Genomic DNA, 13,628 nt, shown 5'->3' with positions numbered 1-13,628 from the left:
CACTAATTAAAAGTCAACTCACCAATCAGCTGCTGCATGGGTGGGGCTTAATTAGACTCAGCAGCTGATTGGCTGCCAAAGTTTGGACTAAAACCAGCAGTTCTTCAAACAAGGGACTGGAAAACTTCTGACAAAGACCAGTGTAGTTTGTTTCGGTGCTGTGCTAAATGCTAATGTGGGGGTAACTGAGGGAGACTGGGTTCAGAACGGATTTGAGACCAAAGCAATGAATCATTCAGCATGATGAATGCAAACGTCAGGCTAATTGTGCCTCATTGGAGGCGACGTGCGTCAGGCATGAGAGGGTTTCAAATGAGCAGAAATGAAGCGCTACTCTGGAGTCTGTTTACCCTTAAAGCCATCAGTCCGTTCTTTAACTAAACTCCAGTTAATAACAACATCCCACATCTCGTGTAAAGACGTGGCTAGAGATACAACAAACACTCTTCCTAATGAACATATTATGTGCTATCTTACACACCTCTTTCTTATCTCAAACGTATTAGTGTACTATTCAATATTGTGTGTGTGCGTGTGCGTGTGCGTGCGTGTGTGTGTGTGAGAGAGAGAGAGAGAGAGAGAGAGAGAGAGAGAGAGAGAGAGAGAGAGAGAGAGAGAGAGAGAGAGAGAGTAATGATGAGCTAGGCCTACTGCTGATAGCTGACTATATCTGTAGACAGAAGATTCACACTCTGTTGACAAGAACAAGTGTGTTTGTTGTCGTAGTGACACAAGATCTCAGAGAGAGAGAGAGAAAGAGAGAGAGAGAGAGAGAGAGAGAGAGAGAGAGAGAGACAGACATATGTGAGACAAGGGAGACAGACAGAGAGAGGGCTCCTAATTCTCACAATTGTACTCATATTCATAGCTGTTGCCAAGCTGACTGCACTTACATTATGAGAGGTACGTATTCAAATTTCATTTTGACTAATTCGATTTTGAATGTGTTTATTCAGAGGGGTTCAAAAGTCCACATTGAAAGGGATTCAAATTCTAATTTAAACCTGGTAATAAGCAGAAAGTAACATTTTGAAAAGGATTTTGAAAAGTAAATTCAAATGAAATGTTATGGTATAAAAAATATATATTTCAGATTCTGCACTATTTCTAGGTCACAGGTTCTAGTGGTCCCAGGCTTTAGGAGCCAACTGTATATTCACACTTCTTCAGGGTTGGTAAGATATCGTTTAAAAAAAAAAAAAAAGTATTTTATTCTCATTAAGGCTGCATTTATTTGATCAGAAATACATTAAACACTGTATTATTGTGAAATGCATTTATGATTTAAAATAACTGTTTTCTGTTTTATTATATTTTAAAATGTAATTTATTCTTGTGATGGCAAAGCTGAATTTTCAGCAGTCATTACTCCAGTCTTCAGTGTCACATGATCGTTAAGAAATTATTTTTAAGCTGATTCTGTGCACAAGAAAAAATACTTATCACAGTAGAAAATTGTTGAGGAAGCTGTGATCCTTTTTTTCAGGATTACTTGAATAGAAATTTTAAAAAGACAGCATTAAGTTAAAACAGCATTAAGTTAAAATATATATATATATATATATATATATATATATATATATATATATATATATATATATATATATATATATATATATATATATATATATATATATATATATATATATATATATATATATATATATATATATATATATATACACACACACACATATTTTTTGTATATATATATATATATATACAGTTTGTCACTTTTGATCAATTTAATGCATCCTTATTGTTCAATAAAAGTATTATATCTTTCAGAAGAAAGATGTCACTGTCTCACTGACCACATTGAAAATTGAAAATTTGAAAATAAGAAATATTGAAGATATTCTTTTCCATATGGGTGAGATTACTACAAAATGCTATCTAATAGAATAAAATATGATGATCCCTATTGTATCATGTATGTAAAGACCGTATTTGTGTGTGAAATTAACATTGCATGTTGGTTACAAAGTTAAATTATTGGCTTTTCTATTGTCACTGTAATAATGTGTGTAAAAAAATTATAAATGATCTATGATCCTCAATAAAAAGGATCTATGACACTCAATAATTCAGTATTTATTCACAGAACTTGGCATATCGGAATGGTTACAGTGGACTCAGATCTGCCTGATGTCACATCACTGAAATTACTCGATCAAGAATCTGCTCCCAAGAATAAAGCACTCACTCCAGTGTCTCCCAAGGACCCTATGAGAAAAGTATGTGTTCAGTCCCTTAAAAAGAGGGTCACTGCAGTTTCTGCAGAAAGGAACAGAGTCCGGATGGAGAGAGAGGGGACACCTCTGGGATTCCCCGACTCTGTGTACTTTCATGCTGCAGCTCTTTTCCAGAAAACCCGTGTGGAGAAAGACCTCGCACACAGACTCATACGCTACGGGCACATCAGTCCCAGTGGTGATGATGATGATGAGGATTCAGAGATTGTCAACGACGGTGATGCCAACATCAAGCAGAATGAGCACTGGGCATATGAGCTGGCGTTTAACACCCTGAAATGTAAGTGAAAAATAAAACCAGGCCTAAAAAACTGAATTACTTTTCCTTTAAAATATAATATTTTCAATATTCTTCTCCAGCTTAAAACTGGGCTTTACGTGCCTGATCTTGTATGAGAAACTCCATAAAGAAGGCAAATAAGTATTTGGTAAGAATGTAAATATCATAAAGTGATGAGATTTTTAGTTTATCTTGATTGTTTTTGCAGTGTGCAGTTAATGTCCCCGTGGTCACCGATGTCATATTTGTGGCCCACAAATCTTTAACATCAATTATTCAGTTCCTCAGATAAGGGACTCGAAGGTGCAGTTGGAAAAGATGACGAGTCATAAACGTATAATAATATTACCCAGAATTTCACAGTTTTTTCCCGATCCTGTCCAACAGTACTGCAGAGGAGAGTTTTTCCTTTTTCTAATGTTGTAGAAGAGATTGGGTTGGTTGTCATACTTTATATTCTTTCGTGGTTTCCAAATTAAACTTTAAGTTATTCGTTAGTGTTGCAGAATTTTTCCAAAATATTGTCAATATTCTTAATTTATATTGATCTTAAATGTATTACTTTTGACCAGTGTTGGGTGTAACTATAGTTACTAAGTAATTAGTTACTGTAATTTTATTACTTTTCCCTTGAAAAAGTCAAGTAAGGGATTACTCTTATTATTTCTGTATTTAATTACAGTTGCTTCTGATATAATTAAACTAAATATTGTGTATAGACTGTAAAACCATTATATAATACAATAGAGGAATTAACATCAAAATTTAAAGTCTAACTTTAAAATGCATGTTTTTATGTATCCTTCTCACATTTGTAATACTTTGAATAATTTTAGTAGTTTTATATTATTTATTTAAATGAATTAAAAGAGCCGTTTCATGTCTCTCCTTGAATCACTTAAAGGGTTAGTTCACCCAAAAAATTGTCCCATGATTTACTCACCCTCAAGTCATCCTAGGTGTATATGACATTCTTCTTTCAGACGAATATAATCAGTTATATTAAAAAAGTCCAAAATTTCCATTACAGGCCTTCTGAAGCGAATCGATGCGTTTGTGTAAGAAAAATATCCATATTTAAAACTTTATAAAGTAAACTTTCAGCCGATTGCCTTCCGTAGAAAAGAGAAACTCAAGATGCGTACGTGACGTCATGATGAGCGTACCTGGTCGTGTTAGTCTTTCGATCGGCAGAGGACCGTTCAACACTTTTTCCATAAATTGAGCACGGAAGGCGATCAGCCGAAACTTTACTTTATAAAGTTTTAAATATGGATATTTTTCTTACACAAACGAATCGATTCGCTACAGAAGGCCTTTATTAACACCCCAGAGCCGCGTGGAGCACGTTATTTGATGGACAGGTGCATTTTTTTATGGACTTCAAAAACAGAGCAACTATTACTAGTATTATAATGCTTGGATTAGCCTGGACTTTTTTTAATATAACTCAGATTTTATTCGTCTGAAAGAAGAATGTCATATACACCTAAAATGACTTGAGGGTGAGTAAATCATGGGCTAATTTTCATTTTTGGGTGAACTAACCCTTTAACTAGTTGAGGTTGATATAGAATTTAAGGCCTGTTCACACCGGGACGATTTGCGCGCGCGTTTATCGCAGACGATTTGCGCGCGCGTTTATCGCAGACGTTTAACGCCTTGTGACTAAACAAAGGGCGCCAATGTGAGTTTGCACACCGATGCGCAAAACGCCAGGCGTAAAAGCGCCATTTTTTTATTTTGACGCGGCGCGTTAACCTGGCCGACCAATGAGATCAGTGCTTTTGTTTGCGTGCCTGGAGCTGCTTAAGTTACAGTAAAACAGGACTTGGTGGCGCTCAAGCACAAAACTGTCTTGCCGAGCACACATCGATACGATGAAGAAGTAGTAAGTAGACAAAGAAGAAGATGAGCTGCTTTGGCAAGCATGTAAATACTGTCTCTCTTCTTCTTCTGTGTGACAAGCGAGTGTTAGAAGCGTAAAGTGCCGCAGCACCACCTTGTGTACCAGGAGCGCTATCTACTGAATGTGCACGTTCACTCGGCGCATCGCCAGTGAAAATCGCTTGGGTGTGAACATTAACATCGCTTGGGTGCCAACGTTAAACATTATTGCGTTATCCATATTTGTGAGGTGGGCGGTGGGGGGTGGGGGGGTATCTTCAAATAAAAAATATGGACAATTTTAATAAGAATGTTTCATAGCACTTCTCTAGGTACTCAAAGCGCTTTACATATAGAAGAAGGGGGGGGGGGCTCCTCAACCACCACCAATGTGTAGAATCCCCTTGGATGATGCGATGGCAGCCATATTGCGCCAGAACGCCCACCACACACCAGCTGATTGGTGGAGAGGAGACCAAGTGATGAAGCCAATCAGTATATGGCCATGATGGACAGAGGCCAATGGGCAAATTTGTTGTTTCTAAAGTTTTACAGTATATAAAAAAAATTAGATTTTAATATAATAGACTGACTTTCAGGGTGTGGTTCAGTGCCTAAAAAAAATAATTTCTCTTCTCCTCTGACCTCTTTCCATTACTGAATTTTTTTTTTTTTACATTTAAGCTTGGGACAAGAATTTTTTTTTATCTTTTTACAAATGGGTCAAAAAAATAAATATAATAAACAAAATAACAAATATTTAATAACAAATTGTATAATAAACAAGATAAGCTTATGTCTAATCTATGTCTAATTTTAAAGAAAAAGGTTTTGTAATTTCTCTTCTCCTCTGACCTCATCTTTCCATGCCTTCCCCCTCTTCTTTCCATTACTGACGTCCTGAATCAATAATTTGGGAATGTATGATCACATTCTGGTTGAGTCCCTCCTTGCAGCTTATCTTCCTACACATGTCTCTGACTCATTCCTCTCTCTCTCTCTCTCTCTCTCTCTCTCTCTCTCTCTCTCTCTCTCTCTCTCTCTCTCTCTCTCTCTCTCTCTCTCTCTCTCTCTCGCTTCTTTTATCTGCTTTGCCCTCACTTTCTCAAACTTTTTGCTTAGGGGAGGCTTTTTTATTTTTTTAAGGACATCTATTTGCTTTTAGTGTAGTCAGGTCAGACATGAGTTCACTGACTGCTGTAACACATTAATGGCTGCGCTGAGCTGTGAGCACGAGGTCAGTTCATATGCACAGTCAGTTCTATCATCCAAAAACACAGACAACAAATGATTTAAATCTATATACAATGCAGATTAAACATAAGCTTATCAGTCTTGTTTATTATACAATATGTTAAAAGGGGCAAACATTTTATTTTATTTATTTTATTATATTTATTTTCTTGGATCTATCTCTCTTTAGATCTATGCTTAAAATAAGAAAAATAAATATGTATTTTCCTCCCCAAACATTTTGGAAGAAGGAATATTTTACAAGACATCATAAATGCTGATTATTTTTGTTTTAAAATAGTCTGGGTTCATTAAAAAAAAAAAAAAAAAAAAATCTATTTTAAATTCAGTTCACATTCTTTCTTTTTTTTCTTTTTTAGTCTGAGTTGGAATCCAGCTATTTTTAAATTAGTTTTTCAGCAAAACTGATGCAACTCGCTCATCAGTTTTGCTGTTGGGTATTTTAGGATCTCTGGAGTATATTGCTGGGTTTTTTGATCCCCACTACAACTCTTCATATTATGCTGTTGAATTACAACTAACCTGTAGTATAGCAGCGGTATCATAGCATCGTGTTGTTCTACTTCTTATTTTACAGCTAAATATCACAAACTCTCTCCACAGACCAAGATCTACTGGAGGAGATCCTGATTGACAGCTACTTTTACCGTTCTCAGCAAATGGTGGGTCTGTTATGACTGACATCTGCCATTTTGTGTTGATATCAGGATTGACTTTGATGTATTTGATGTGTGAGTTTTGTGTCTTTGTTTAGCCAGATGACCTTATGGCTCTTGTGGTGGTCGTACTCTATGACCTCCTGGACAGGAAGTTCCAGCCCAGAGAGCCAATGAATAGAGTCGAGGAAGGACTTATAAAGGAAGTGAGACAGGTGGAGGACAGCCTTTATAGGTCAGTATGAGCAAGTCTGCCCTGTGAAAATACATACATCCTTTATTAAGTTAGTCTAATTGATGTTCTGTGAATCCAATGGAATGAAAAATCTCAACTGTGTCTCCCTCTGGTGATGTGCCACAAGTCTTTAAAGAGATTGGACCCTAGAAATGGTGCTTGTGTATTTGTGTGTATCAGGTTCAAGACCAAACTGGGAGCCTCACTGGCTCAGTACAGAATAAAGCAGAATTTGCTGACAATTGACAGTTACCTGCCGCCAACTGTGAGGGCTAAACAACAAAGATCACAAATTGTACCGCTCTATGCCTGGGTCAACACCTTCAAAGCCAGGTATTGTGTGTCTGTGTGTATGTACACAAATATATTCTTCTTCTTTAATATACAGCCTACACACCTGTCATATTGTGTTTGTATAACAATTCATCCAGCATTGAAAACGTGTGTGAGACTCTGAGGACATCAGGCTTCACTCGGGTCGATTCACACATACACCTGGTGGGAAATGTGTTCTGTATGGACAAGCACTGTTCCAATGTCCTGATGTTTCCCAGAAGGCTCACAAAACAACTGGAGAAAACCCAACTAGTGACAGAACACACACTCATAATACAGGTAATACATATACACACAAGCATCATTCTATGGAAGCTTTTTTAGAAAATAAAAAAATAAATAAAAAAAGGTAATTACAACTTCTTTACCTCACAATTCTTTTTTCACAGTTGTGAGTTTATAACTTGCAAATCTGACTTCTTTTTCAGAATTGATATAAACTCGAAAGTGCGAGAAAAAACTATTTTTTTTTGGCAGTTGCAAATTTATATCTTTCCGACTTTAGAACTCGTGAGTTTATATCTCACAACTCTGACTTTATTTCTCGCAATTGCGAGTTTATAACTCTCAATACTGTCTTTTTTCCCTCAGAATTGTGATATAAACTCACAATTGCAAGTCATAAAATCTGAACTAGCCTTTGGCTTTAAACACTATGATACTGACATGGGATTGCTTCGAGAAGAAAATCAATGTTCACCGTATCTGTCCCTACCAAATTAGCCTCCGGAATTAGTGTACATTTTCATTTTTTATTCCATGGCGGAAACAAGCTTCCATATCATTCTGATGGTGCAAACGCATACAGGATTAATGTGTGTGTATGAATTCAGGATAAATCTCGCAGTCTGGCTGCATGTGCGGTTCGCCCGCTGTTGGTGGAGGGTGGTGACGTTCTAATGGTGGGGTCTTTCTCTGCTTCGACTGTGGCTCATGTGGCCCTCCAGGCCACTGCCTGTTCTGGCTGTGTACATGTATGTGGGGTCCATAATGTCTCCAACTTCAACAAGGAATTACAAACTATCCTCACCTCTACTGGTTGCAAAAGTAAGTGTTGCTCTGCCTAACCTGATGCCTACATACCATAGTATAGTGCCTGTCCTGTGTTTAGCCAGTAGTGTAGTATTGATACTAAGGTGTTTGCTGTCTTTAGATGTAAAACTGATGTCTGAGTACTTCAAGGAGCTTAATGAATGGGATTTGCGCATTCAGAAGGTTTGGGTGATTGTGTTGCTCCCACAGTGTTCTGCCTCAGCGCTCTGTAACCCTGTTGAGTTTATCCTCAACGAGAATGGAGGTACAGCAACAAAATATGCATGGTCTTACATTTGAAACATTCTCTTTTTCATTGTGGCCAGTTTAGAGGGCAAACCAAAACAAAGTGAAACAACATATCAAGATAACATTTGCTGCTCTTTATCAGACAGAGGGCTGTTGCATGGCCTATCTAAAGGAACCATCTCTGACAGTAAACTCGAGGCACTAGTTGCTGAGCAGAAACAATACCTCAGCCATGCACTTACCTGTGAGTCACACACACACACACACACACGTTGGGTTTCCATGTTTTATGCAGACTTTCCATAGACATAATGATTTTTATACTGTACAAACTGTATATTCTATCCCCCTAACCCTACCCCTAAACGCAACGTTTACATTCAAAATTGTAGTGTGATAAATAAGCTGTTTTTCTCATGGCACCAAAAATGTCAAATTTCTGGAATTGCCATCTTTGTTGTGACATTTTGTCCGCAACCACAATCACACACATATTAATTTACGACCTAACTTTTTTGTGACACTGAAAAATGTCCATGTCTAAAGTTTCCACTAAGTGAGAATAAGAAATAATATATTTTTTTTCTTGATTTGTTTTACTGAACCTTATTGTATCCATGTGTTCATGTGTTTCTCTCGCCACACTACAAATAATCAATAATGAATTAATAACAATTGAAAATAATTAATCAGTCATTTTATCTTATTTTTCAGTTAAAATCTAAAAAAGAATTAGTTCTGTAAACAATATAGAGAATATTTCTTGATGACCACAGTTTATGCATTAACTTGATCAAATTGTTTTCTGCATCAAACTCACTAGTTTGTTTTGTGAGGAAAAGACAAAATTACAGAGAACGTACATCATGAAAATACATTTTGCAGTACAATTAGGAAGACCTGATACAAAAGATTTAGCTTACAATTTACTTTTGCAGGTTACTTGCTTGTAATTATGTATAATTAATTTACTGTTATTACTGTAAGTACATGTAACATAACAGACACTGTAAAATAAAGTGATTTTTTTTATTTCAAATGTTGTTTTAAACTTCAATTCATTAAAGAATCCTGAAATAAATTGTTTCCACAGAGATTTTTTAAGAAATCCCATAATAATCAAAATAATAAATGCTTTTTTGAGCACCAAATATCATATTAGCGTGAAATATCACGTGACATTGAAGACTGCAGTAATGATGCTGAAAGTTGAAATAGACAGCAGTTATTTTAAATTGTAACAATATTTCACAGTATTACTGTTTTTATTCAATTTTTGATCAAATAAATGCAACCCCAATTTTTTTGTAGAGTTTGTTTGTTTATTTATTAATCATATATTGACTAAATCACATCTCTGAGTAAACTTGACTTGTTTAACTGCAGTTCCTAAAGTGAAAGGTGTGGTGTACTGCACATGCTCTGCATATCCAGAGGAGAATGAACAACTGGTGAAGAGAGCGCTTGAAAATGCAGACAGCAAAGCAAAAGCTCTGCCCTTCAGGTAACACACACACACACACACACTCACAAATACTGTCCAGGAATTAAGTCCTTCCTGTCACACGCCACTAACTGTAACGGATTTAAAGTTGCTGTATCCATGGAAACAGCAGTTAATCCATGGAAAAGCAAGTGGGGAAGGATTATGTGAATGTTTGCTTTATGAGAAAACGGATATAAGTTGGATTCAATTTACTGAATTTACAACACAAATCATCTCTTTCTTTCTGCATGTTTCTCTCAGGCTGGTCAGTGCAGGATGGGATGATGAGGAAGAGAAGTTTTTCAGAACTGAAGCATCTGACGTCACAAATGGCTGTTTCCTCTGTGTGATGAAAAGAGAGGTGAGAAAGAAAGAAAGCGAGAAAATCAGACAATTTTAATTTTTAACATATATAAAGGGATTTTTACAGCCATAACGACACGCTGTGATTCATACCATGTGTTGAAATGTGTGCGTGTGAGTAGAGATGGTTAGAGAGCCCACAGACACACACACCCCTCTCATCCAGAGCTTGATGCATTGCTGTCCTAAATACTGGCAGTGAAGCTCCGGTTTGCACTAAATAATGAACACTTGTGTCTGATCACATTAGCATCCACACAAGACCACACACAGCAAGAGAAACAAGCCTGTAGGTGTGTTTATAAGTGTGAAAGCTCACATTTGCAATATACAGTATATAGACTGGGGCTAGTTGTCCTTTGTGTACTGCATTGAATATTTTTCGGGTAGGTTTTATTTTTTTTTTTTAATTGAACATTGCCTCCAAAAGGTGTCATTATGGGAATCTCCAATTAATAATTTATAGTAAAACATTGTGAAACAAAAGAATAATGAATATATTGAAACTATTATTTTTTTTGGATGGATGGATGGATGAAATGTAGAATTCAAAAGTTTGAGGTTAGTAATTATTCCTCAAGGATGCATTACATTTATGAAAAGTGACAGTAAAGACATTTATAATATATGTAAGATTTTAATTATTTATTTTTAAAGAAATTAATGTGTATCCAGCAAATTAATCAAAAGTGACAATAAAGACATTTATAAGATTTATATTTTAAATAACTACTGTTCTTTTTTTTCTTGAAAAAAAATATTTTAAATAACTACGGTTCTTTTTTTTTCTTTAAAAAAAATATTTTCATATGCGTAATCATATTATTATATTTATTATATTAATTATTATAATTTAATGGCTAGTAATGGCTGATGAAAATTTAGCTTTGCCATCACATCAATAATTTTTTTTTATTATATATATATATATATATATATATATATATATATATATATATATATATATATATATATATATATATATATATATATATATATATATATATATATATATATATATATATATATATATATATATATATATATATATATATATATATATTCAGAAATAAAAGAGTTATTTTAAATTGTAATAATATTTCACAATGTTGTTTTTTTCTATATTGGTAAAATTATCTTACCGATCCCAAACTTTTTAACAATAGTGTATGTAGAATAAATTTGATTAAAACCAACCTGACATAAACCCCTGTCCCAAAAATATGGTTCAACAACCTTTTGGTTAAAATCCACCTTCATTTTAAAGTTGACAGAAGTTGTGTAAAATCAGTCAGTCAGATTAGAGCTTCTCTGTACTTTCCAGGTTTGTGAGCACAATGCATCAGACGGTCAGTGAATGTACTGTCGACAGACCTTGGATGCCGTCTGTGGCTGAGAGACTATTGCGATTACGCCCTTATGACAGCTAGCCTTGGTCTCCCTATAATAACATGTTGCACTATGTGTGTGTGTGTGTGTTTTCTTTCTAACAGCAGGACCCAGCAGAGGCAGAAACTGTGCAGGACATTTTGGCAAGAGCTGCTGCTAAAGGTTTGTTGGGGGGGCTGATGCCTCCTGACACCCTGAATGGAGAGAAACCGAAAAAGAGCAAAAAACAAAAGGGATCCACATCAATTCTTCCACCATCCTCTCTGACTGAGCCTCCTGCATCAGCGATGATCAGTCTGAGTCCTCCAGCTGACAGTGTGCTCGCCGCTACCGTCAGTCAGACAGCAGTCGCTCCAAAACACACTTCTAGAGTCCTGAGTGACAGTTCCACAATCCTAGATCACACTCCAGGCACTAAAAGTCAAACTTCCACATTTATGGATGCCACATTTAGCACTACACATAATTTTAGTGTTCTAGACCCATCGGACAATGATAAAAACCAGTCTTCTGTTGTGCGAAAGAAGCGAACAAAAGGTCATAAGCCTCAAGCTAAAGTAGCTAAGCAGTCCAGGAGAAAGAAGAGGTCTAAATCCCACACTCGTAAAGAACGTCAGAGCAGGTCTCGACCTCCACGCAAGAGACTCCTGCACCTTCGGCCATCTCAACACGCTACTGTTAACTCCATTAAACCATCTCCACCTCAGACCAAACCTACAGCCATCAGAACCCCGGTGACACCGTATAGATCCAAACATTTGCACAGCCGAGCCACGTCTCAACGAGAATCTGTTAAACCAAAAAAGGAAATGGCCTCAAAAGAGCTCAGTCTCCCTCCCGTTTATCCGCTCAGTCCTTCACACCTCTCTTCATCCCCATATCGACTGTACTCTTCCAACTCTTCTGATTTCGCCAGCAGTCTTTCCTCTTCCAGCAGCATTGCCAAAGGCAGAGACTCCATCCTTTTACGTTCCCAGACATGGCGCTGAGTTGTAACCTGTTGTTCCTACATACAGTACATATCCTGTGTGCTTCCATACAAAAGAAGAATTGTGATAAACAATGTGTGCAGAAAAATAGATTGACAGTAAAGGCTAGGTACTGATATCCTGACTAAAACAGTCTAGTTGACCTATTTTTGATAAATGCTGTTCTGTGGCATTACTGTAACTGTTTGAATCATGTAGGCCTATACTATTGAAAAAAATATTTTATTTGTGATTTGTAACCTAAAGTCGAAGGTCCTAATTGTACTGTGTTAGACTACAAATATATGGGAATATGAGAAAACCATGAGATGGTTTGGTATCAATCTGTGGTGGTCATGTATTACATTTTGTATCTTATTTAATTTAAACAATATTTTGTGTCTCATTTAATTATGCATTTAAATGAATTTAAACACTATTTTATATCTAATTCAGTTATTAATTTAATTTAAACCAGATATCACTATAAAATGTTTACATTATCATCTTTATTTTCCCCACTATTATTTTATTCACCATATTTTCTGTACTGTTTTAGTAGTGCAAGTAAATAATATTGTAAATGTTAGTCAGCATGTTTGATTTTTAATCATGTTTTGACCCCTAAATATTATTCAAAATGTCAACAACCGGTGGACAGAACTAAGCACCCCACCCTATATTTTTGTCTTTTCTGATAATCCAAGTTTCACTCGGATGTACATCACAATAAATATAAAAGAAAATATCGGTTTAATTTTGACTTTTTAAATATTGACCCATATTTTATCAAATATGAAAATGAATGAATCCTGGGGTTGGGGCTCGTATGCAAGCGCCTGGTGGCCGGGCCTTCCCCCACGGGGTCCGGCCAGGCTCAGCCCAAAGGAGCGACGTGGGGACACCTTCCCGTGGGCCCACCACTCACAGGAGGGACCGTAAGGGGCCGGTGCAGAGAAAATCGGGCAGCAGTCGAAGGCAGGAGCCTGGACAACCCGATTCCCTGGACACGGAAACTGGCTCTTGGGACATGGAATGTCACCTCACTGGCGGGGAAGGAGCCTGAGATTGTGCGTGAGGTTGAGAGGTTCCGACTAGAGATAGTCGGAATCACCTCTACGCACGGCTTGGGCTCTGGAACCACACTCCTCGAGAGAGAGGATGGACTCTTCACCACTCTGGAGTTGCCCATGGTGAGAGGCGGCGGGCTGGTGTGGGTTTGCTTATAGCCCCCCATT

The 13,628-nt window shown here is 36.7% G+C and overlaps 1 protein-coding gene across 1 annotated transcript; it reads left to right on the top strand.

Annotated features, from left to right (window-relative positions):
• The first annotated feature begins 769 nt into the window (after window positions 1-769).
• LOC307124305 (putative methyltransferase NSUN7) lies at window positions 770-13,118 on the top strand. Its single transcript, XM_079813382.1, has 13 exons — window positions 770-903; window positions 1,112-1,175; window positions 2,105-2,535; window positions 6,280-6,338; window positions 6,431-6,567; window positions 6,748-6,900; window positions 6,999-7,182; window positions 7,737-7,950; window positions 8,057-8,200; window positions 8,327-8,428; window positions 9,571-9,688; window positions 9,932-10,031; window positions 11,527-13,118. The coding sequence occupies exons 3-13, from the start codon at window positions 2,121-2,123 to the stop codon at window positions 12,409-12,411; spliced, it is 2,511 nt and encodes an 836-aa protein (XP_079669508.1). The 5' UTR covers window positions 770-903; window positions 1,112-1,175; window positions 2,105-2,120; the 3' UTR covers window positions 12,412-13,118.
• The last annotated feature ends 510 nt before the right edge of the window (window positions 13,119-13,628 follow it).

The sequence above is a fragment of the Gobio gobio genome, assembly GCF_949357685.1.
Source record: "Gobio gobio genome assembly, chromosome: 3".
Classification (NCBI taxonomy): Eukaryota; Metazoa; Chordata; class Actinopteri; order Cypriniformes; family Gobionidae; genus Gobio; species Gobio gobio.
Note: the sequence above shows the minus strand (reverse complement) of the source record. Positions and strands in the feature narration are given on the sequence as shown.